The sequence below is a fragment of the Rhinolophus sinicus genome, chromosome 9 (genome assembly GCF_057876585.1).
Source record: "Rhinolophus sinicus isolate RSI-liver-muscle chromosome 9, RSI-T2T, whole genome shotgun sequence".
Lineage (NCBI taxonomy): Eukaryota > Metazoa > Chordata > Mammalia > Chiroptera > Rhinolophidae > Rhinolophus > Rhinolophus sinicus.
The window spans coordinates 4,721,347-4,743,689 of record NC_142509.1 but is presented as its reverse complement, the minus strand read 5'-3'; the positions used below and the strand labels follow the sequence as shown (position 1 = coordinate 4,743,689).

The 22,343-nt window shown below is 41.5% G+C and overlaps 1 protein-coding gene across 1 annotated transcript; it reads left to right on the top strand.

Moving 5' to 3' along the window:
- The first annotated feature begins 8,691 nt into the window (after positions 1 to 8,691).
- Positions 8,692 to 9,626, top strand: OR6X1 (olfactory receptor family 6 subfamily X member 1). Its single transcript, XM_019714595.3, is given in 4 exon segments — positions 8,692 to 8,958; positions 8,960 to 9,365; positions 9,368 to 9,531; positions 9,534 to 9,626. Coding segments are annotated over 4 exon segments (930 nt in total).
- Positions 9,627 to 22,343: the final 12,717 nt, after the last annotated feature.

The following is a 22,343-nucleotide window of genomic DNA, read 5'->3' as shown; positions in this document are numbered from 1 at the left end:
GGTTCGATCCCCAAATCAGCCACTTTGAGCTGTGAGCCCTTTCATTAAAAAAAAGAAAAAGGAAGGAAAATTTTTTCTTAAAATCTATCTGGTGCTTGATGATGGTGAGTAACGACACATGGCATGTTGGATAGCCAAAATAATATATGAAAGGGCTGAATTATGTGAGGAAAAATTGAGACAGAATTTTTAACAGCTGGCACTGTGAAATTGAAATTTTGGGTTTGGAAAACTAATTGCTTATATTCTCTTTGTCATGCAGGGTGACTCCCGACATAAGAACACAGGATATGATGAGGACAAAAAGGAACACCCATGGAGTCATACCACTATATTCTCGCTGGCGACCGAGTTGGAGACACATGAAGTAGGATCCACACAATCCGCAACCCGCCGTCCACTTCTCTCCCTGCCAATCAGCCAACCAAACAACGCAGTCACGGCAGTTACATCAGTACCCAATTGGCTAACCGGCTACAGCCAACGGCCAACCACCACTGGAGCCAGCACCCGCCCCCCACATGAGGCAGAGAGCCAGGAAACGTCTCTCTGGGACTCTGTCTGCACACTTTTGCATCCAAACTTCTATAGCTTATTTTCTGTTTCTTTGAGATCTCTCTCTCTCTCTCTCTCTCTCTCTCTCTCTCTCTCTCTCTGTCTATCTCTCTGTCTCTCTCTCTCTCTCTCTCTCTTCCATAGGATGTGGACCCCAGCTAAATCCCTAAAAATGAAGCTTAGTATTAGGAGACGTCCAACTACTGTGCTTAATAAGGAGGACCCATAGTATGAGATGGAGGTAGAAGTCAGGAGATGGCTTCCCGTACAAACCCCCGAGGATGTACAGATGGACTCCAAAAATCCTAAAAATGTGAATCCTTTAATTTCAAGGGCACCCACACAGGAAATTCCTGCAATTTTATTTAAAAGCCTCTTGCAGGTCGATGAGGACAGGAATAAAGGAAAGACATTGGTAAGGAAATTTTTGAGCAGATCTGCAGAAAACCTAAAGGTCAAGTTTTAAAATGACAATGAATGGAAACCAAGGGATCTCACCTAGAGGATCCAGGAGATTATAATAACCCATGGGACCCAGAGGAAGTCTACCAGGCTAGACCAGTAATAACTAGAAAACAGGTTATTGATTATAACCATGGACAGGGAAAACCACAACACCTAGAGGAAGGAAGAGGATTTACTAGAGCAGAACTCTAAACCATGAGGACTGATATCTCACAAAAAGATTTGGCAGATGCAGAATGGCTCCTTCATATTTGGGATAAAGGAGCAAACACTATCATGCTTTCAGGAACAGAGATGAGGCAAATATCAGCTATCACTGAGCAATCTCAGTTGAATGCACAGCTATTTGCCATAACTCAGGCATCCCCAACAGGGATACTGACACTGTGGGATTGGATTGCAGAGGCCTGGCGAGCCACATACCCTGCAGTGGATCTAACTTCCCTGGGGGATGGTTTACACTGGAAGGACACAGCTCAAGCCATCAAAGTCACTAGAAAACTGGCAATTCTAGCAATGATACATAACAAAAATATTAATACTCCCATGCAGGTTACTACTTCAAATGCAATAAAAAAGCCATATTCAGAGGAGCCCCGCCACACCTAAAGATGTCATAGGAATTCAACAGCACAGGCATGGATGATTGAAGACATAATTAAGGTCTTCAGACTGGCGGAGGAACTCCATGGCATTCCAAAATTCACATTCAATGTACAAATCAGGAATCTCAACAGAGGCTTTATGCCACAGTGACAAACCAGGAAACAGGAAAACCCTAGGCAGACATTTAACAGGTCCTGGAATGGCAGATTTTTCCAAAAACCAGGACCCATTATTAATATGTTCAGGGAATGGTCTCCAAAAAATTGGACTCCAAGAAATCAGCAGGTGAATAACTTTTCAGGGAATCTACAGTGGAATTCCAATTTTCAGGATAATTCCTACAGGAGCCCTAATTTTCAAAGTAAGTCTAGGGGAAATACACAACCCTTAAAACAACCTCTCAACGGGAATCCTAGATGGAATGCTAGAGATGACCAACAATCACAGGTACAATGTACTCAAAAATTTTTTTCAAAAAACAGGTCAACCCCCAGGTGGACACGGCTAATATCCATGGTTGACCCGGGGATAATAGACCTTATATAAAGTTATATAGAGAATCTTTTTTTACACCCTCAGATGGTAGAATTCTTAATTGATACAGGCTCACAGGTTACTCTGCTGAATCAAACAGATAGCAGGAATTTGGGAACATTTCCATCCGGCAATATTGAAGGGCTTCGGGGTACACTGTCCAAAGCATGTAAAATTCCCATCATTATAAATGATTATGATAGGAACCAATTAACTCCTGTGCCTATACAGGACAGAGTTTAGAAACTATCCTGGGGATGGACATTTTTCCTTCTTTGTTTTCTTCCTTTATCCCACTTACAACCTTAAGAAAGAATGTAGTTGGCTTCACATGTGACTTAGCATCTGTCCAGATTGACCCAGTAAAATTACCGAAACCTATTGGACAATGCTTTACTAAACAGTACCCTCTTAAGGGGGAACATAAGGAAATTACTGCTAAACTTCAGGAAATGGTGACTGAGGGCATAATCTCTAAAGGTCGCTCTCACAGATTTGATGGCCCAATGTGGCCAGTTTTAAAACCAAAAATGGGCAATACAGATTGACTGTTGATTGCAGAAATATTAATAAAAATAGGTCCAAAATGCCAGAGGCATTGCCTGACCCTGAGGAGGTAACTAATAAAATTACCCAGAGAAACAGCAAATTTTATGTGACAATTGATATGTCTGACATGTTCTTTGCCATTTCTATTACAGAGGACAGCAAGGAATGCACCACCTTTACAAGGGAAGGTGCACAGTATCAATTCAATAGGTTACCAGTCATTGCACATTCCATTTTGGCACCACAAATTGACAACTCTAAATTCTCTTATTATCTCCTACATTGATGATATCATTATGATACATGATGAGGAACACATATTGGAATAGGAAACTCAAAAATTGATACAGGACTTAAGATCAAGAAGATGGACCATAAAGGAGGAAAAATCCTCAGGTTCCGCAACAACTGTTAAATTTTTAGGCATAACACGGAATTCACAAGGAAGACAAGTACCGCAATCAGCAATTGACAAAATTAAAGCTCTCACAGCATCCAAGGATAAGGTACAGGCTCAGAGGCTGATAGTCTATTCCTTATATGGGAGCATTGCTGGCACCATTGTACAAAATAACTAGGAAGGCAGAACATTTTGCTTGGGACTCAGAACAGGAAAAAGCTCTTCAGCAGTTAAAAGACTATATTATCACCTTTCAAACCCTAGTATATCCAGCACAAGGTGGTGATTTACTCCTGGAACTAGTACAGATGGGTGATCATGGTACATGGTCTCTATGGACCAGAAAAAAGGGGGATAAAGTGTTCAAACTATGTGGTTTCTGGACGAAGTGATTTCCATACTCTCCTAATAAATATACTAAATTTTAGTAATCAGTCTGGCTCTTAGATGAAGCTTTAAAATCAACAGAGCCTCTCACAGGCAACACCAAACTCACTGTTTGTACCACAGTACCTGTCCTACACTAGACTAAGCTGAGGCCAGAAGAAACAATGGGTGTCCAACATGACCAGTGGTTGCTAGCCTGGAAATGGTATATCCAAGGCAGGGATATTGCCACGAAGGGGCAACATAGTCTTCTCACAGGGGAGATTCACAAGGCAGAGATAGACTTGCTGGACCTTGGTCTGAGGGATGAGCAAATCCATGTCCTTATAGGAAAATGGGGCTCATCCTGGTCTCCTGTCTTGCAGAACATCTGGTTCACAGATGGCTCACAAGTAGTAACTAAGGGCGTGACTGCATGGACAGCAGCAGCTTTCAGGCCAGAGGACGGGGTGGTTCTCAGAGAACAAGGTAAGAGCAGTTCTGCTCAACATGCAGAGCTCATAGCTGTGGTGCTGGCAGAGACACTCAGTACAGGAAAAGCAACCTATGGTTAGAATTTTTACTGACCCCTGGGCAGTTGCTAACGGAATTACAATTTGGTCACAAAGATGGGAAAAGACAGATTTCAAAATTAATGGCAGAGAAGTCTGATCCAGGGATTACTGGAAAGAACTAAGCCTATTAGCTGAATAGATTAAGATCTTAGTTACACATGTAACAGAACATAGAAAGGGAGAAACACCAGAAGAATATTATAATAACATTGCAGACTCTCTCACCAAAGAAAGAGAGGTAATTGTACAATCTAAGGACTCACTATCGAGGCCAAAGAGACAAATCAAATTTTCTGTTAAATATCAGGACTATGATACAACTGGAGCATTTAAGGTTCCTAATGAACCAGACAAAACACAAGCCTTAGACGCCAAAACACAATCACATAGACCACAGAGGGAGCATTAGCCTCCAGCTCATCTAAAGGACTATGCAACACAAGTTACAGAACAAAAACCTGTTATAGTTGGTGATACTATTAAACAGGTCCATAATGACTTAGGGCATTTAGGAACACATTACCTTTATAATTGGCTGACTAAAAGAGGTTTACAAATTCCATGGCAATGCATTAAGCATATTATTTCTACATGCGTTGACTGCAAAATATTTAGTGACAGATATAGATCTAAAGAACCACCTGATACTATATCTATACACACTTTTAATTTTCTTTGTCAAATTGATTTTATTGGACCGTTAACACATTCATACACCCAAAAATATGCATGCATCTTGGTGGATAAATACCCTGGCTTCGGAGTTGCATTAGCCTGTCCAAACCCACATCGAGGGCAGCCCAAAGAGAGATTCTTCGATGATGTTGTTTCTATGGACCACCTAAGATTATTGAAAGTGATCAAGGTTCCCATTTTACCTCCAGCAACTAAAAAACTGGCACAACTTTTGGAAATCCAGTGGCGATATCACTTGCCTTATAATCCCACTGCTTCAGGCAATATAGAAAGATTCAATGGACTTTTAAAAAGGGAACTAAAATTACTAGAGCAACATTCTTCTTTTCAATTGGCACTGGATGTTACATGTTTCCATTTAAATCAAAGGGAAAGACTTGGACGTGAACCACCTCACTCCTATCTCAATCGCTCACCAGACATTGTCAATTTGCCAATTGACAACAAACTTTGTAAATTTCCTTATAAAATCACCATTAAGGATCATAAAAATAAACTCTCCCCACAAGATGTAATCGCTGATTGAGGACGGAATACTTATTGGACTTTAGGAGGATGTGAACAGTTACAGCTTCACAAAGCCAATCAAATCTCCCCAAACTTTTAAGTATTCTTGCTACTTTTATTCATGCACCTACGAAAACTCAACAACTACAAGAACAACATGAGCAGTTAGAAAAAAATTCCTTCTTTCTTAGATCCCAATACTTAGAAAACCAGCTAAGAGGGTGCTGTGATAAAATGTACACTTTGCTGCAGTTTGTTTATGCTGACATTCAGAGACTCTTTAATTATGGTACTGCATCTACTTATTCTTGGAGCATTTCTTCACTGTTAGAAATGAATTATTCCAGGCCATCTCGCTGTATGGCCGATGGTGAATATCACATCAGTCTAATAGAACTAATAGATATAGCTTCAGTACTTTTCTATGGCATTTATGCTATACCCCTCACAATTCAGGGACAAACCTTCATTCCACTTGAAAGACCCTTTTATCTACAAGGCCCTTCATTCCCCTTGGAAGACCCTTTTATCTACCTTTCTAGAGATCTTGTTCATCCTTTCACTTCATCTATTTACTTTACTATGCAACCAGTGGAAGTTACCTTTTCTGATATTCCTGTGGTACAAATGGAAACCCCAACACTTGTAAAGAGCTTGGGGCGCATGGATTTTGTGTACATGAAAGACATCTCGGTTATTCTATTTTAATCACACAGCCATGTCAAATAACAATTTAATCTTTACAGCTTGCATTCATGTTTTGAATGTTATTAATATTACTTTTAATGGTCATAGTTACATGACCTCTACTAATACACATTTATCATACCGCTTCCTTCCAGCCACAGTGGCAGATACTAGCAAATCAATTCCTTGGATTAATTTCACCACAGTCAAGGAAGCTATTCATCAAAATTTGGATGTCCTAAAGGCCACTCATGATGACACCGTCAAACACCTCCATGCATTGGAGAAACATACAACCAAAATTGGTTTATACCATGAATGCAGGGTTATCTAAGGAAGGTATGGCCACTGAATTAAGTACATCTTGTTCTTCTTGAGGACTCATTAAGTGATTCCTATGCCTACACACTTGTTCTGGCTCGTGGAGCACATATAACCCTTTGTATTTCTTTTGCAACACCTGGAATTCTATCATTTGAAATGTTTGGAGTGGATTTAAAGAAATTTTGTTTTTTATGATATGTATTCTTTTGGGATGGTATTTTCTTAAATATATAATACGCACCTGTTGCACAGGTAAAATTTTTGCTAAAACACAATAATTGTGATTTTCTGAATGTTTTCTTTCTAACATTTCAGAAATCAGGGGATGGCATGTATAGAGCATAGAAAATGTATTATATATGTGGATTGAGGTTTGCAAAACAAGTTGCTCATTAGTAGGGACAGGACTATGGCCACACATGTGTGAGACTGATAAGAATGAAGTGAAAAACATGTTTTTGTGTGAAACTGAGCATAACAAATTGAGTGATAAACACCTTCACCAAAACAACTTCTGATTATCACCTAAGACGTAAAAAAACTCCTGGCAAATAACTTCTGGTTATCACCTAGATAACCAGAAGTAAACAAGTCCAAGGAAAAGAGAATAAAAGCAGATCTCCAGAGCAATGCTGTGAGAAGCCTGACTGGGCACTCTGGCTAAGACCCTCTGCAAGGTGCAAGCCACCATATTCCGGGACTCTCCGAGGCTCTTCCTTGTAAGACCAGCTTGCCTCAGACCCATCGTGGGCCCAATCGCCTCTCCTTGACCACTCCCAAATAGAGCTGTACTACTCTATATGAACCTGTGTGCCGGGACGTTGTTCCCCACTCACATCTCAAGTATCACGCAGGGATATAGGATCCTGCTGAGGGGTTAATGTCCCCTTGACTTTCAGGAAGAGACTGAAATATGGCGACGGCCCTTACAGGTTCTCACAAAAATGACTCTACAGTATGACTTTTCTTTTTTCTTTTTTTTTTTTTTCTTTTTGCCCCTGCCTCCCCTCTCTCCCTCCCACGCCCACCCGGCACCCCCACCCTCTGACCCCCGGTTTTTAAGCCATTGTTTCTCAGTCCAGTTGCAGGGCACAGCTCCCTGGCCCATGCTGGTATTATGAGCCTTGCATTCCACCCGGCTGAGGCAGTCGGTCGCCGGTTGTTTGTCAGCGGCTCACAGCAGCTCTCCTCTGCTGCCTGCCACTCACGGCTGCCGGCCACTCATGCCGGCTACTGGCCAACGCAGCCACCGGCCACACATGGTAGCACACAGCAGCCCACGGCAGCCCACAGGCAGCACACACCGAACTCTGGCTGTTCATGGCAGCCCAGCTCCAGGGAGAGCCGTTGTTCACAGTCTTAGTTGTAGAGGGTGCAGCTCACTGGCCCATGTGGGAATCAAACCGGCGGTCTTCGGCATTAGGAGCACAGCGCTCCAACCGCCTGAGCCACTGGGCCGCCCTGACTTTTCTAAAGTAAGTGAAAAAGAGAATCTAGAGTATACAATTAAATTTTAATAAGAATATAAATTGAAGTTCCAGGATTCTAAATCTATAATCTTAGCTTTCCATGGTTACTTTGCTGTGTTTCTCTGAATATGGTTTTACCTGCTAACTTGAGACATGTAACCTCCCTCCAAATCTTACAAAACCTCACACATACTCACAACCCAGTCCGGTCCGTTGTCCAGATAATGATCACCTGGTTCTTGCCATTTGTCCTTTGCTCTGCATCCCCTCTGCTGTGCACTGCTTGCCACTTCTGCTGGGACCACTACTCTCACAAGACACTGCCATGTCTACTGGTACCATTGCTGCTACTCCTGGGTCTTCATGGTGCCAAAGCCAAGCCACGCCCTCACAAAAGCAGAGAAAATCTGTATCTCCCTGTATGTGCCCCACTTTGTAACCTGGATACCACAGCAGTGCTGTCTGTGATCAGAATCTGAAAAGAATCATTCAGTCACCACCTGTAGCCCATTCCTTCACAAAGTTTAGATAAACATGTATATGTGTTGTAGAAGAAGGCTGACATTATACTTCTCTCTCTCTCTCTCTCTGTCTCTCTCTCTCTCTCTCTCTCACACACACACACGCACACACACACACACTATTGACAGATAAACCATCACATTACAATGATAACTCTCATTGTTGCATAAGGATGAAATGGTACTTTTCCATTCGTCAAGTGTACTTAGTACTTTCAAAATCCATTAAAAGCTGGTTTACCTGGCAAAGGAACAAGCCAAATCATGAGTAAGGAAGGAGTACTTGGTGTGTATGTGTATGTGAAGGAGGCAGGATGTCTTGAAGGACCTTAAATAGAATCAGAATCCTCCTTTTTTGTTTGTTTATTTAAACTGTATTTGAATGTGAGATTCTAAGGTGCTACTTTCTTGCCTGCCTCTTTAGAGTACCAAGAGACATGAGAAATATCACGGCAATCACAGAGTTCATCCTCCTAGGCTTTCCAGGTGTCTAAGGAGTACAAATCCCTCCCTTTACCGTGATCTTTTTCATCTACCTATTAACCCTTGCAGGCAATGGGCTCATTGTTGCCATTGTCTGGGCTGAGCCTGGGCTACAAATTCCAATGTACTTCTTTTTTTGCAACTTGTCCTTCCTAGAGATCTGGTACACGACCACAGTCATCCCACAACTGCTAGAAACTTCTCTGGTGGCAAAAAAAAAAAAAAAAAGCTATCTGCACCCCCTGCTGCCTGCTGCAGGCCTTCTTCCACTTCTTCCTGGGCACCACTGAGATCTTCAGCCTCACTGTCACATCTTTTGACCATTACCTGGCCATCCGTAAGCCTCTTCACTACCCCACCATAATGACCAGCAACCTCTGCCTGCAACTGGCCCTCAGCTCCTGAGTTGTGGGCTTAACCATTGTCTTTTGTCAGATGCTGCTGTTCATCCAGTTGCCATTCTGTAGCAACAATGTCATCAATCATTTCTACTGTGACATTGGCCCCATCTTGAAAGCAGCCTGTGCAGATCCAAGCATTTTGGAGCTCCTGGTCCTCTTGGCAAACATCCTGGTGATTCCAGGGTCACTCCTCCTCGCTGTGCTTTCTTATATCTATATCCTTTCTACCATCCTTCAGCCCCTGGCTGCCAGAAGGCTTTCTCTATCTGTACCTCTCACCTAACAGTTGTCTCCTTATTCCATGGGGCTGTTTTGTTCATGTACCTGAGACCTGTAGGACACTCCTCCTTTAAGATTATTAAGGTGGTATCAGTGCTAAATACTATCCCTTTATTCTAAATCCCTTTGTTTATACACCTAGAAACTAGGAGGTGAAAGGAGCCTTAAGGAAGGCAATGGCTTTTCCAAAGACTTGTCATGCAGACTAAAACATACAACACCTCAAAATGAACTTAATGCAGATATAAAAATTAAATGTGAGAAAGGACTGTGCAGAAGATAAAGATATGAAAGCAAACTATGATGATTACATTCCCCTGTAAGAATTAGCTACATGTAAATGAACCAGGAGTCCTTCTTGAAGAGGGGAAGTGACCCAGTTCTCCAGCAAAGACATTCCAGATTACCCTCAGATGGATGAGGTAGAGCTCCGGACTTTCTCAATCAGAAGCTGAAAGTAAAAACCACTGTCAGTAACTTTTAAAAATATATAAGAAATCCAGTCTTGCTCCTTGTTTATAAGGACCCCCTTTGCCTCATATCCTCGTCAAAGGCATAAGGCACCCACACCTCATTTTCTCAGTACTTATTTTTTTCATAATAGAAGTCCCCTGAAGCCTCCTAGTCAATTCTAATGGCCTTTCAAAAATACTTGAAATGAACCAGGTTTTTGCCTGATAATATCTCAATAAGGGGACATTTGTCTTGATATAAAACAAACTTTTAGATGAATCTAAAGGTGTTTATTATTAGATAATACCAAAATTTGGAAGTATCATAAACCTTTTCTATTGGATCATGCCAGTTTCTGTGCTTCAATCTAGATAGACCATGTGTCTAACTGTGGGGACAAAGCCCCGGGGAGCAGTTTCCAGGCTCTTGGCCTCACGTGGAAAGGTGCTGGCTCGGGTAGTAGATGGCTGTCGACTGTGGCTAGTTCGCCGTCAGCTGTAGCCGGTTACCCAATTGGCCACTGATATAACTGCTGCGGCTGCGCTGGGGAGGAGAAGTTGGTCAGTTGGCAGAAAAGCAGACAGCAGGTCGCACGTCGTGTGAACCCAGCCTCCAGTGAGACTATAGTGGGATGACGCCCCTACCTATGGCCCCGTGGCTGTTCCTGTAAGGCTTGCGGCGAGATAATGAGACTGAGTCAGACGGGTTGAGCAAAGTGAGTGTTTTATCTGCACCCCCGGCCGAGGTTCACCCGTCCACAGTCGGGACCGGTGAAGTCGCGCCCAGGGTAGAGGGAGGGAGGCATATACGTGATTTTTGGGGTGGGGGTTGGCTGAGTGAGGTGACAGATGAGAAGGCACCCCCAGCGCAGATCAGGCGCAAGTGACTGCATCCGGAGTTGTTTATCGCACCAGGGTCTGCTGCCTTTTCTGGGAAACGCCAGGGGCCCCAGTTTCTATCATGTGAGGAGGGGTCTGACTTGGAAGAGGGGTAATTTTGTCTTCTGGCCGCTTTGACCATGCCCGCAGCTGACCTAACAGTTCCTTTTTGGCTTAGCCACATCCTGCGTTCTTATGTGGGGAGCGGGAGCAGAGACCCTGCAGGTGGCCCCGCATGACACATGGCACAGCGAGCAGGGTATGGTGTCGGCCAAAACTCTCCGGAATGTACTGGAGCAGTTTATAGGTATAAAAGCTCAGTTTCATAAGCAGGGTATGGTGCCGGCCCAAACCTACGAAAGCATGGTGGAGCGGTTTGTGCGTGTGAGAGCTCAGCTTTGGGAGGCCCATGAGGAGCGACACCGGGAATGGAAGGCGTCGTCTGCCTGGGAGACTCAAGCCTCCAGCTGGTACACCCTCTTGGCCATGGAAGATGTTGCCTTCATTTTGGTAGTCTGTTGCGGCCTTAGGCTCCAAGGGTTATGGACATCTTACACAGAGGCCTCCACCCACTCAGACACCTGGAACGGCAAGCAACATTTGAACCAGGTAGGAATGGAGTCTGACTCTGGGCAGGAGGACGTGTGGTGCCCACACAGTGTGTGGTGTCCGGTGGCCACTGTTCTCAGGAGCTGGACCCCAAGGAGGAGTAGGAGGACATGGATGGCACTCCGGCCAGTGTGGAGAGGGCCCTGCAGGCTCTGGCTGAGCGGTTGCCAGAGGCGGCGAAGGCTACAGCCGGCTGCGTGGGCTGGATATTCCTCACGGCCTTGAGGCTCAACACAGAAAATGCGCCTAATGAAATAGCCCAGGTGCCTACTGGTTTAACCTTGTTCTCAGGCAAGACATCTGGCAGAAAAAGGTTTTTAGAGAATGATGATGCAGGTAAGTCACAGTTGGTAATAATGAGTGTTATATATGTCTCTCTTCCAACAACAAAGAAATACTATCATTAAAAGCCCATTAACGGTTCCGGAAAAATGGCGGAGTGAGGTGAGCCTCTGTAAAGCTCCCCTGGAATTTACAAAGAATAGAACAACAAAAACTCCACAAAGGACTCCCTGCACAGCAGACAGGCAACACGAAGAGGCCCACTACTGACTGAAATCACCTACAGGTGGGAGATTCGCGCGAGTGGAGGGAGGAGGAAAGGGAAAAGCGCGCGGCGGAGACGGAGCCGCGCGGGCGGAGGACGCAGACCCAGCTCAGTGCGCCGAGCTCGCTGCTTCCCGAAACTACCGCAGCTGCGGGAGAGGGAAGAGATCGGACAGCTAGGGCTCCGCCAGGGCTCCACAGGGCTGAGGGGACAGCATATAACACGGCTGAACCCAACGCTCACGGCTGAGACCTCGGAGAAAAGACTGAGGGAAAAAGGCTGAAAACGGTGGTTTAAGCCCGCACTGCCGAGCAGAGAACGGAGCCTTAGGCACTGAGACTAGCCGCCCCCTCCCTCCCCTCCCAGAGCTCGCCCCGCCCCCACCTGCCCGGTGCTAGAAGCGAAACAGTAGCAGTGTCAGATCAAAACAACAGAAAATTTGCTGTTTTGAGATCTGTGGACCGCAAACACAAATTCACAGCCCAACTAGTTCCAGCAAAGGGGAGAGAGTGTGGAAGCAGGACCGGCTGTGGTGGTGGTCGCCCCCATTGCTCTGGGCCGCCTCTCACAACTCACCCCGCCCCTGACCCCACCTATCTGGGCGGATCCCTGCAGGAGTAAACAGAACTGCTGAAATATACGGGCTCTGAATCAGGAGCTGGAAGAGCTTTGGAACATCAAAAGCTCTCCGCATACCCACCGGGACACTGCGCCCTGTGACCTAGACGAACTATAAACAGAGGAGAAGCCCGTCTGCCAGGGAATCCCCCCATTGTGTGAGAAGTTGGAATAGTGCAGAGAAAATATAGCACTACTGTGTGGGAGAAGAAAAATAAGTTGCAGTTGGAGAAATAATAAAACATTCTACCAACAAGTACTGGCAAACAAAAGAAAGACCGCTTTCTATCAACCTGTTGCAGAAGTCACTCCGGTAGATGTCTAGGAAGAGAAATAGTAAACCAGTAATCGCCACGAATAACCAAGGCAACAAGATAGCTCAGAAAGAAAGTGAAAAATCTCCAGAGAAGGCACTTAAAGATACAGAAATATGTGATTTAAATGACAGAGAATTCAAGATTGCAGTTCTGAAAAAACTCAACGAGATACAAGAAAACACAGATAGGCAGTTAAAGGAACTCAGAAACTCAATCAAAGAACAGCATGAGCATTTTACGAAAGAGATTGAAATTTTAAAAAAGAACCAAAGAGAATTTCTGGAGATTAAGAACTCAATAGAAGAAATTAAGAATGAAATAACCAGCTTAGGTAGTAGAGTTGACCAGATGGAGCAAAGAATCAGTGACATCGAAGATAGAAACCTGGAAATGACACAAATAGAAGAAGAAAGAGATTTGAGACTTAAAAGAAATGAAAAAACTCTACAAGAACTTTCTGACTCCATCAGAAAGAGCAATATAAGAATAATGGGCATACCAGAAAGAGAAGAAAGAGAGAAGGGAACAGAGAATATATTCAAACAAATTGTCGATGAGAACTTCCCAAATTTGTGGACAGAACTGGACCCTCGAATCCAAGAAGCAAATAGAACACCTAGTTACCTCAATCCCAACAGACCTTCTCCAAGGCACATTGTATTGAAGCTATCTAAAATCAACGACAAAGAAAGAATCCTCAAGGCAGCCAGGGAAAAGAAGACGGTAACTTACAAAGGAAAGCCCATTAGATTATCATCAGATTTTTCAGCAGAAACTCTACAAGCCAGGAGGGAGTGGAACCAAATATTCAAACTATTGAAAGAGAGAAACCATGAGCCAAGAATAATATATCCAGCAAAGATATCCTTTAGATATGAAGGAGGAATAAAGACCTTTCCAGACATACAGAAGCTGAGGGAATTTTCTAATACACGACCTGCACTACAAGAAATACTAAAGGAGGCTATTCGACCACCATCAACAGGGACAATTTGTGGCAACCAAAACTCAAAAAGGGGGAGAGTAAAGGCCTGAACCGGAATATGGGAATGGAGAAAGTAAGCGTGCTGAAGAAAATGGAATACTCTAAATATCAAACTTTCTTTTACATAAACTTAAGGGTAACCACTCAAAATAAATCCAGAATTGAAATATATACTGAAATAAAAGAAGAAACAGAAGGAAACATCATAGAAAACCACCACACAGAAGTAATAGACAACAACAAAAAGGCAAAGAAACAATGGAGACACAACCTTACCAGAAAACTAAGGATAGAATGACAGGAAATCCTCACATATCAATAATCACCCTAAATGTAAATGGACTGAACTCACCAATAAAAAGGCACAGAGTAGCAGATTGGATCAAAAAACTAAACCCAACCATATGCTGTCTCCAAGAGACACATCTCAGCTACAAGGACAAGCATAGACTCAAAGTGAAAGGGTGGAAATTGACACTCCAAGCAAATGGTACCCAGAGAAAATCAGGTGTAGCCATAATGATATCAGATGAAACAGACTTCAAGGTGAAAAAGATAACAAGAGATAAAGATGGACATTTCATAATGGTGAAGGGGACTGTACAACAAGAAGACATAACAGTCATCAATATTTATGCCCCCAATCAGGGAGCACCGAAATACACCAAGCAACTACTAACAGAACTAAAGGGAGAAATTGACCAAAACACAATTATACTAGGGGACTTAAATACATCATTGACAGCTATGGATAGATTATCCAAACAGAAAATAAATCACGAAATAGCAGCCCTAAATGACACATTAGATGAAATGGACATAATTGACATTTATAGAGCACTTCATCCTAAAACATCAGACTATACATTCTTTTCTAGTGTACATGGAACATTCTCAAGGATAGACCATATATTGGGACATAAAATCAGTCTCAACAAATTTAAGAAGATTGAAATCATACCATGCATATTCTCTGATCACAAGGCTTTGAAATTGGATATCAACTGTAAAAAGAAAGCGGGAAAAAACACAAATACATGGAGACTAAACAACATACTTTTAAAGAAGGACTGGGTCAAAGAAGAAATTAGAGGAGAGATCAAAAGATACATAGAAACAAATGACAACGAAAATACATCCTACCAAAATTTTTGGGATGCAGCGAAAGCAGTTTTAAGAGGGAAATTTATCTCATTACAGGCCTATCTCAAGAAACAAGAAAACTCCCAAATAAATAACCTCATGTTACACCTTAAAGAACTAGAAAAAGAAGAACAAGTAAAACCCAAGGTCAGCAGAAGAAAGGAAATAACAAAAATTAGAGCAGAACTAAATGAAATAGAGAACAAAAAGACAATAGAAAAAATTAGTATGACAAAGAGCTGGTTCTTTGAAAAGATTAACAAAATTGACAAACCCTTGGCTAGACTTACTAAGATAAAAAGAGAGAAGACACTGATTAACAAAATCAGAAACGTAAAAGGGGAAGTTATCACGGACACCACAGAAATACAAAGGATCATCCAAGAATACTATGAAGGATTATATGCCACCAAATTCAACAACCTAGAAGAAATGGACAAGTTCTTAGAAACATATAGCCTTCCAAGGCTGAACCATGAAGAACTGGAAAATCTAAACAGACCGATCACCAGTAACGAAATTGAATCAGTCATCCAAAACCATCCCAAAAGCAAAAGTCCGGGACCAGATGGCTTCACTAGTGAATTCTACCAAACTTTCAAAGAGGATCTAATACCAATTCTGCACAAACTCTTCCAAAAAATTGAAGAAGAGACAGTACTCCCTAACTCATTTTATGAGGCCAACATTACCCTGATACCAAAACCTGGTAAGGACAGCACAAAAAAAGAAAACTACAGACCAATATCTCTAATGAATACCGATGCAAAAATCCTAAATAAAATTCTAGCAAATCGAATACAACAATGCATTAAAAAGATTATTCATCACGACCAAGTGGGGTTCATCCCCGGGGCACAAGGATGGTTCAACATCCGCAAATCCATCAATGTGATACATCACATAAACAAAATAAAGGACAAAAATCATATGATTATATCAATTGATGCAGAAAAAGCATTTGACAAGATACAACATCCATTTATGATTAAAACACTTAATAAAATGGGTATAGAAGGAAAATACCTTAACATAATAAAGGCCATATATGACAAGCCCTCTGCTAATCTCATAATTAATGGAGAAAAGATGAAGCCCTTTGCTCTACGTTCAGGAACACGACAGGGATGTGCCCTATCACCTCTGCTTTTCAACATAGTGTTGGAAGTCCTTGCCAGAGCAATCAGGCAAGAGAAAGAAATAAAAGGCATCCAAATTGGGAATGAAGAAGTTAAATTATCACTCTTTGCAGATGACATGATGCTATATATAGAAAACCCTAAAGACTCCACCAAAAAGCTATTAGAAACAATCAACGAATACAGTAAAGTTGCCGGCTACAAAATCAACGCACAAAAGTCCATTGCCTTCCTATATACTAACAATGAAATCTCAGAAAAAGAAATACAAAAAACAATTCCTTTTGCAATTGCAGCAAAAAGAATAAAATACCTAGGAATAAACTTAACCAAGGACGTGAAAGACCTATATGCTGAAAACTATAAGACATTTTTGAAAGAAATTGAAGAAGACACAAAGAAATGGAAAGACATTCCGTGCTCATGGATTGGAAGAATCAACATAGTTAAAATGGCCATATTACCCAAAGCAATATACAGATTCAATGCAATCCCCATCAAAATCCCAATGGCATATTTTAAAGAAATAGAACAAAAAATCATCAGATTTGTTTGGAACCACAAAAGACCCCGAATAGCCAAAGCAATCTTAAGGAAAAAGAACAATAATGGAGGTATCACACTTCCTGACTTTGGCTTGTACTACAGGGCTACAATCATCAAAACAGCATGGTATTGGCAGAAAAACAGACACATAGACCAATGGAATCGAATTGAGAACCCAGAAATAAAACCACATAAATATGGACAGATAATTTTTGACAAAGAAGCTAAAAACATACAATGGAGCAAAGACAGCCTCTTCAATAAATGGTGCTGGGAGAATTGGATAGCCACGTGCAAAAGAATGAAACTGGACTGTTATTTGTCACCATGTACCAAAGTTAATTCAAAATGGATCAAAGACTTAAGCATAAGACCTGACACAATAAACTGCATAGAAGAAAACATAGGTACTAAACTTATGGACCTTGGGTTCAAAGAGCATTTTATGAACTTGACTCCAAAGGCAATGGAAGTAAAAGCTAAAATAAACGAATGGGACTATATGAAACTTAAAAGCTTCTGCACAGCAAAAGAAACCATTGACAAAATAAAGAGGCCACCAACTGAATGGGAGAAGATTTTTGCAAACAGTGCCTCTGATAAAGGGCTAGTATCCAGAATATACAAGGAACTCATGCAACTCAACAACAAAAAAACAAACAACCCAATTGAAAAATGGGCAGAGGACTTGAAGAGACATTTCTCCAAAGAGGACATACAAATGGCAAATAGACATATGAAAAAATGCTCAACATCACTAATCATCAGCGAAATGCAAATCAAAACCACAATGAGATATCACCTCACCCCAGTCAGAATGGCTATCATCAACAAGACAAATAATAACAAATGTTGGAGAGGCTGTGGAGAAAAAGGAACCCTCATACACTGTTGGTGGGAATGCAGACTGGTACAGCCGTTATGGAAGGCAGTGTGGAGGTTCCTCAAAGAATTACGAATAGAATTGCCATATGACCCAGCAATCCCTCTTCTGGGTATCTACCCAAAAAATCTGAAAACATTTAGAGATAAAGACACGTGTGCTCCAATGTTCATTGCAGCTTTGTTTACGGTGGCCAAGACATGGAAACAACCAAAATGTCCTTCGATAGATGAATGGATAAAGAAGTTGTGGTATATATACACAATGGAATACTATTCGGCAGTAAGAAAAGATGATATAGGAACATTTGTGACAACATGGATGGATCTTGAGAGAGTAATGCTGAGCGAAACAAGTCAGACAGAAAAAGCAGAGAACCATGTGATTTCACTGATATGTGGTATATAAACCAAAAACAACAAAAGAACAAGACAAACAAATGAGAAACAGAAACTCATAGACACAGACAATAGTTTAGTGGTTGCCAGAGGGTAACGGGGGCGGGGGGTGGAGGGTGGGAGATGAGGGTAAGGGGGATCGAATATATGGTGATGGAAGGAGAACTGACTCTGGGTGATGAACACACAATGGGATTTATAGATGATGTAATACAGAATTGTACACCTGAAATCTATGTAATTTTACTAACAATTGTCACCCCAATAAATTTAATAAAATTAAAAAAAAAAAAAAAAAAAAAGAATGAATCCCCTGAAAAAAAAAAAAAAAAAAAAAAGCCCATTAAAACTGTGATTTTTTTTTAAAAAAGGATTATTGCACATTCTTTTTAGTATTGAACTGAAACTGCAAATGCAACACAAAGTGTAATGAGGTGAAAATGTTATTGTCTCAAATGCTGTCCCTGATTTTGTCTTAGGGCTGGACAGGGAAAATAGAACATTTCAAGGCAAAGAGAGAGACCGTAAGGACATAAATATTATTAAAACCTATCATCAAAAGAATGGTTTTGTCAAGGAGGAAAAATTTCTCCTCTAGCCTCCTAGGTACTTATGGTTGGGATAAAAATTAAGTTGACATGAGACTGTTTTACAAGAGAAAATCAAGTTTATTTTCATACCTACGGAGCTCCATAAGAATATGGGGCTGAGGGAGGCACTGGCAGTCAGGCAATGGGGGCTTATGAAGAGGGTGAATTTTCCCTTCTTTTCCCTCTTAGTTCTTCTAGTTGATCTAATAATCAAATTGACATGAGACAAATTAACAGAAGAAAATAACCACATTTACTATATGTACATACGGGGATTCCATAGGATACGGGCTTGATGACAAATTGGGTCATTTGCAATCAGAGGCTTATATGCCATCTTGCTCTGAGAAAGGGGGGTAGTGGTTTTTACTTTAAAGGAAAGTAGGCAATTCACAGGTAGATGACAAAGAGCAAATGTGGTAAACAAAAGGGGCCACCCAGAAACAATGGGAGACAGAAGGGAGTCTAACAGACAGACTTTACTAGGTTCCTCCCTGTTTGCCACACTTAGGTCATATTATGATAGCTCCCTTCCTGTAAGTAGGTTTTTCTATTTAAATTCCTTTAGGCAGGTTGTTCATGATGTTATTTGGGTGGGTCCTTGTACAATTTCTTACTCTCTTGTGGAAAGCTGGTATATATACATCTTGGAAAGACATTTGGGGTCCAGAGTCCTAAGAAACAGCAGGGTGCCATGTGACATCTCAAGCTCTGGCAGGTTGTCTCTGTGGCAAGGGCCCCTTTTCATCAAAACAGCACTCTAGTTTCTTTCAGCTGAGCTAATTCCACTAATTACCTCTGCCATTTCTTTGATTCTAAGAAAATAATCTCTCTCTATCCTAAGTGCAGAAACAACCATTTTCCTAATAATTAGTTATTTTCTCTTCATCCATAGTATTAAAGAATTTATAATCTAATGCTCCCCCCACCCCCACCATCTCCACACTATGGCTTTAGTCCAAGCATGTAACCTACAATAATAGCTTCCTAAATTATCTCTCCACATCCACTGTTAGATCCTTTAATTCTCCTCAGTGGCCAGAAGGATCTTATAAAAATATGTATCTAATCATTTCATTTCATTAAAATCCTTCCATGGCTTCCCATTAAATTTAGCAGATAATGCTTAATTTGGTCTATAAGACAGTTGGTCTATCAGGTCTGATCCCTATCCACAATACCAGGCCCACCTCATACACTTCTCTATTGCTCTCTGGACCCGGAAACACTAATCTTTTCTCAGTTTCTCCAACACCTTGAGCCTCCTTCCCACCTCAGGATGCTTGCATAAATATTATTTCCCATTACTTCAAATATGCTTTCATATTCACTCCACCTCTCAACTCCACCCTCAATTTCAGCCTGCCAAGTCATCCTTCAGAACTCTACTCAAAGGTTACTATTCAGGAAAGCTTCCACTGACCACCTCTCTACCAGCACCACCACCAGTACTTGGACCTCCAGTTACAAGCTCTCATGCTTTACTTTTCCTTTGTGGAACTTAACACTATCATAATTTATTGTGTAAGTAATTTAAAACTCTTTCTTTTCTCTCAAACTCCTTCATATCAAAAGCACACACCAGGACTGGCCCCGTGGCTCAGGTGGTTGGAACGCCCTGCTCCTAACGCCAAGGTCGCCAATTCAATTCCCACATGGGCCAGTGAGCTGCGCCCTCTACAGCTAAGATTGTGAACAACTGCTCTCCCTGGAACTGGGCTACAGTGGGCTGCCGTGGGCTGCCATGGGCTGCCGTGGGCTGCCATCAGCTGCCGTGAGCTGCCTGGAGCAGCCAGCAGCCAGCATGAGTGGCCGGCAGCCATCGTGAGTGGCCGTGAGCTGCTGTGAGCGGCTGACCCACGACGGGCAACTGACTGCCTCAACTGAGGGGAGTGCAAGGCTAATAATACCAGCATGGGCCAGGGAGCTGAGTCCTACACAACTAGACTGAGAAACAACGGCTTGAACCGGAGTGGGAAGGGAGGCGGAAGGGGAGGACACACACACACACACACACACACACACACACACACACACAGACACACACACACACACACCACATGAAAGTTAGCTCCATAAGGACAGATATTACATCCTTTTTGTTCTCCACTGTATTCCATATACGTGCCACGGTGTCCTACAATAGTCATTGCTCAACAAATAAATCACTGATGAATAAAGGACCAGATAACTGGAATGACAGAATACAAGTCACATCAAATATGGGTTATATTCTCTGTAGTTCTATTATGTAAATATCCTATACTCCATGTTTTATAAGTGGAAATTAATTATTATAGACAATATTAGATTAGAATCCCCAATTTATACCATTCACAAAAATAAATTCAAAATCTAACCATAAAAAGGAAAACAAAAAGTAATAGAAGAAAATATGGGAAGAAGCCCCAATGACTTTGGTGTGGAAAAACTGTTTTAAATAAGACACAAAATTCAAAGCCAGAAAAATAGTATATCATAGTTGAAACTTTACTACTATAAACAGTTAGAATATAAGCTATGAAATTGAAGAAAACATTTGCAACATATATATCAAATGATTAGTATCTAGAATACATAAAGAACATCTAAACATGAATAAGAAAAAGAGGAAAAAAAAACAAATGGAAAAATGGGCCAACTCATAGGAAAACTAAAAATTACCAATAAACACACAAAAGATGTTCAGTCTCACTATTAATCATGGGGAGGTAAAGTAAAACAATGAGACATCACTTTTCACCCATCAGATTGGACAAAATTTACAAGTTCAGCAACATAAAATAATGGCATAGATATGGGGGGAAATAATTCTCATACACAGATAGGTGCAGTCACTGTGAAGATACTTTGGCAGTTCTAATTAAATGTATACAACCTACGACACAGCAATGCTTTTTGCATGTATGCGCAGAAAGGATGTTTATTAAGCATTGTTTATAATAGTAGCAATTGTAAACAACATATATATTATCAATAGGTAAATGGCTGTTCAGACTAGGGAACGTTATGCATAAAGTAGAAGGAATAGGTGAGATCTGTATGTACTATGGACAGATCGCCAAGGACTGCTGCTAGAAAATAGCAAATTGAGGGATGCAACATGAACACATACACGCATATATACAAAAAACAGTCTATATATTTTCTATGAATGTATATGTGTATTGTATGTCAAAGTACAGAAAAAAGTATGGAAGATAAACACACCAGACTCAAGAATAAACTTTTGGTGAGAGAGATGAGGAAGCCAAGTTTAGTAAAACGTCATTAGCTTTACCTGTAATGTTTCAAATGTTTAGGAGAACATATTTATGTGTTATGAACTTAATATTTTAAAATATTAAATGAGATATATAGAGAAAACATCTGGCACACAGTAGGCTTTTGTGAACTGTATATTTCTCTCCCTTCACCAAAGTAATGAATACCTTAGGTTCAAACACAATAAACAGAGCCCAGCAATGTGTCCCACGAAAATAAAACGTGTAAGACCTAAGGGGTAGAGAAGTGGCCAGAGCTAGATCACCTGGACAGTGGTGACTTAGGAGACTGAAGGGGCAGAGAGTGAAAATGAAAATGGCAGGTACAGGCAGAAACCTCTCTGACCCAGACAAAAATGAGCAAATGAGATCACGGAAGAGTCTCAAAGTAAAGAAGCACACAGAAATGATCAAAGGAAAATAGAGAACAATGACATGATAACTATTCTCTTACTAAGCTTCTACCACGTTCTAATCAGTTTACACGCAACTATGATTTAGTCCTCAAAGCAGCGGTGTCACTACGCCCGTTTTAGAAGATGGACACCGAGGTTCAG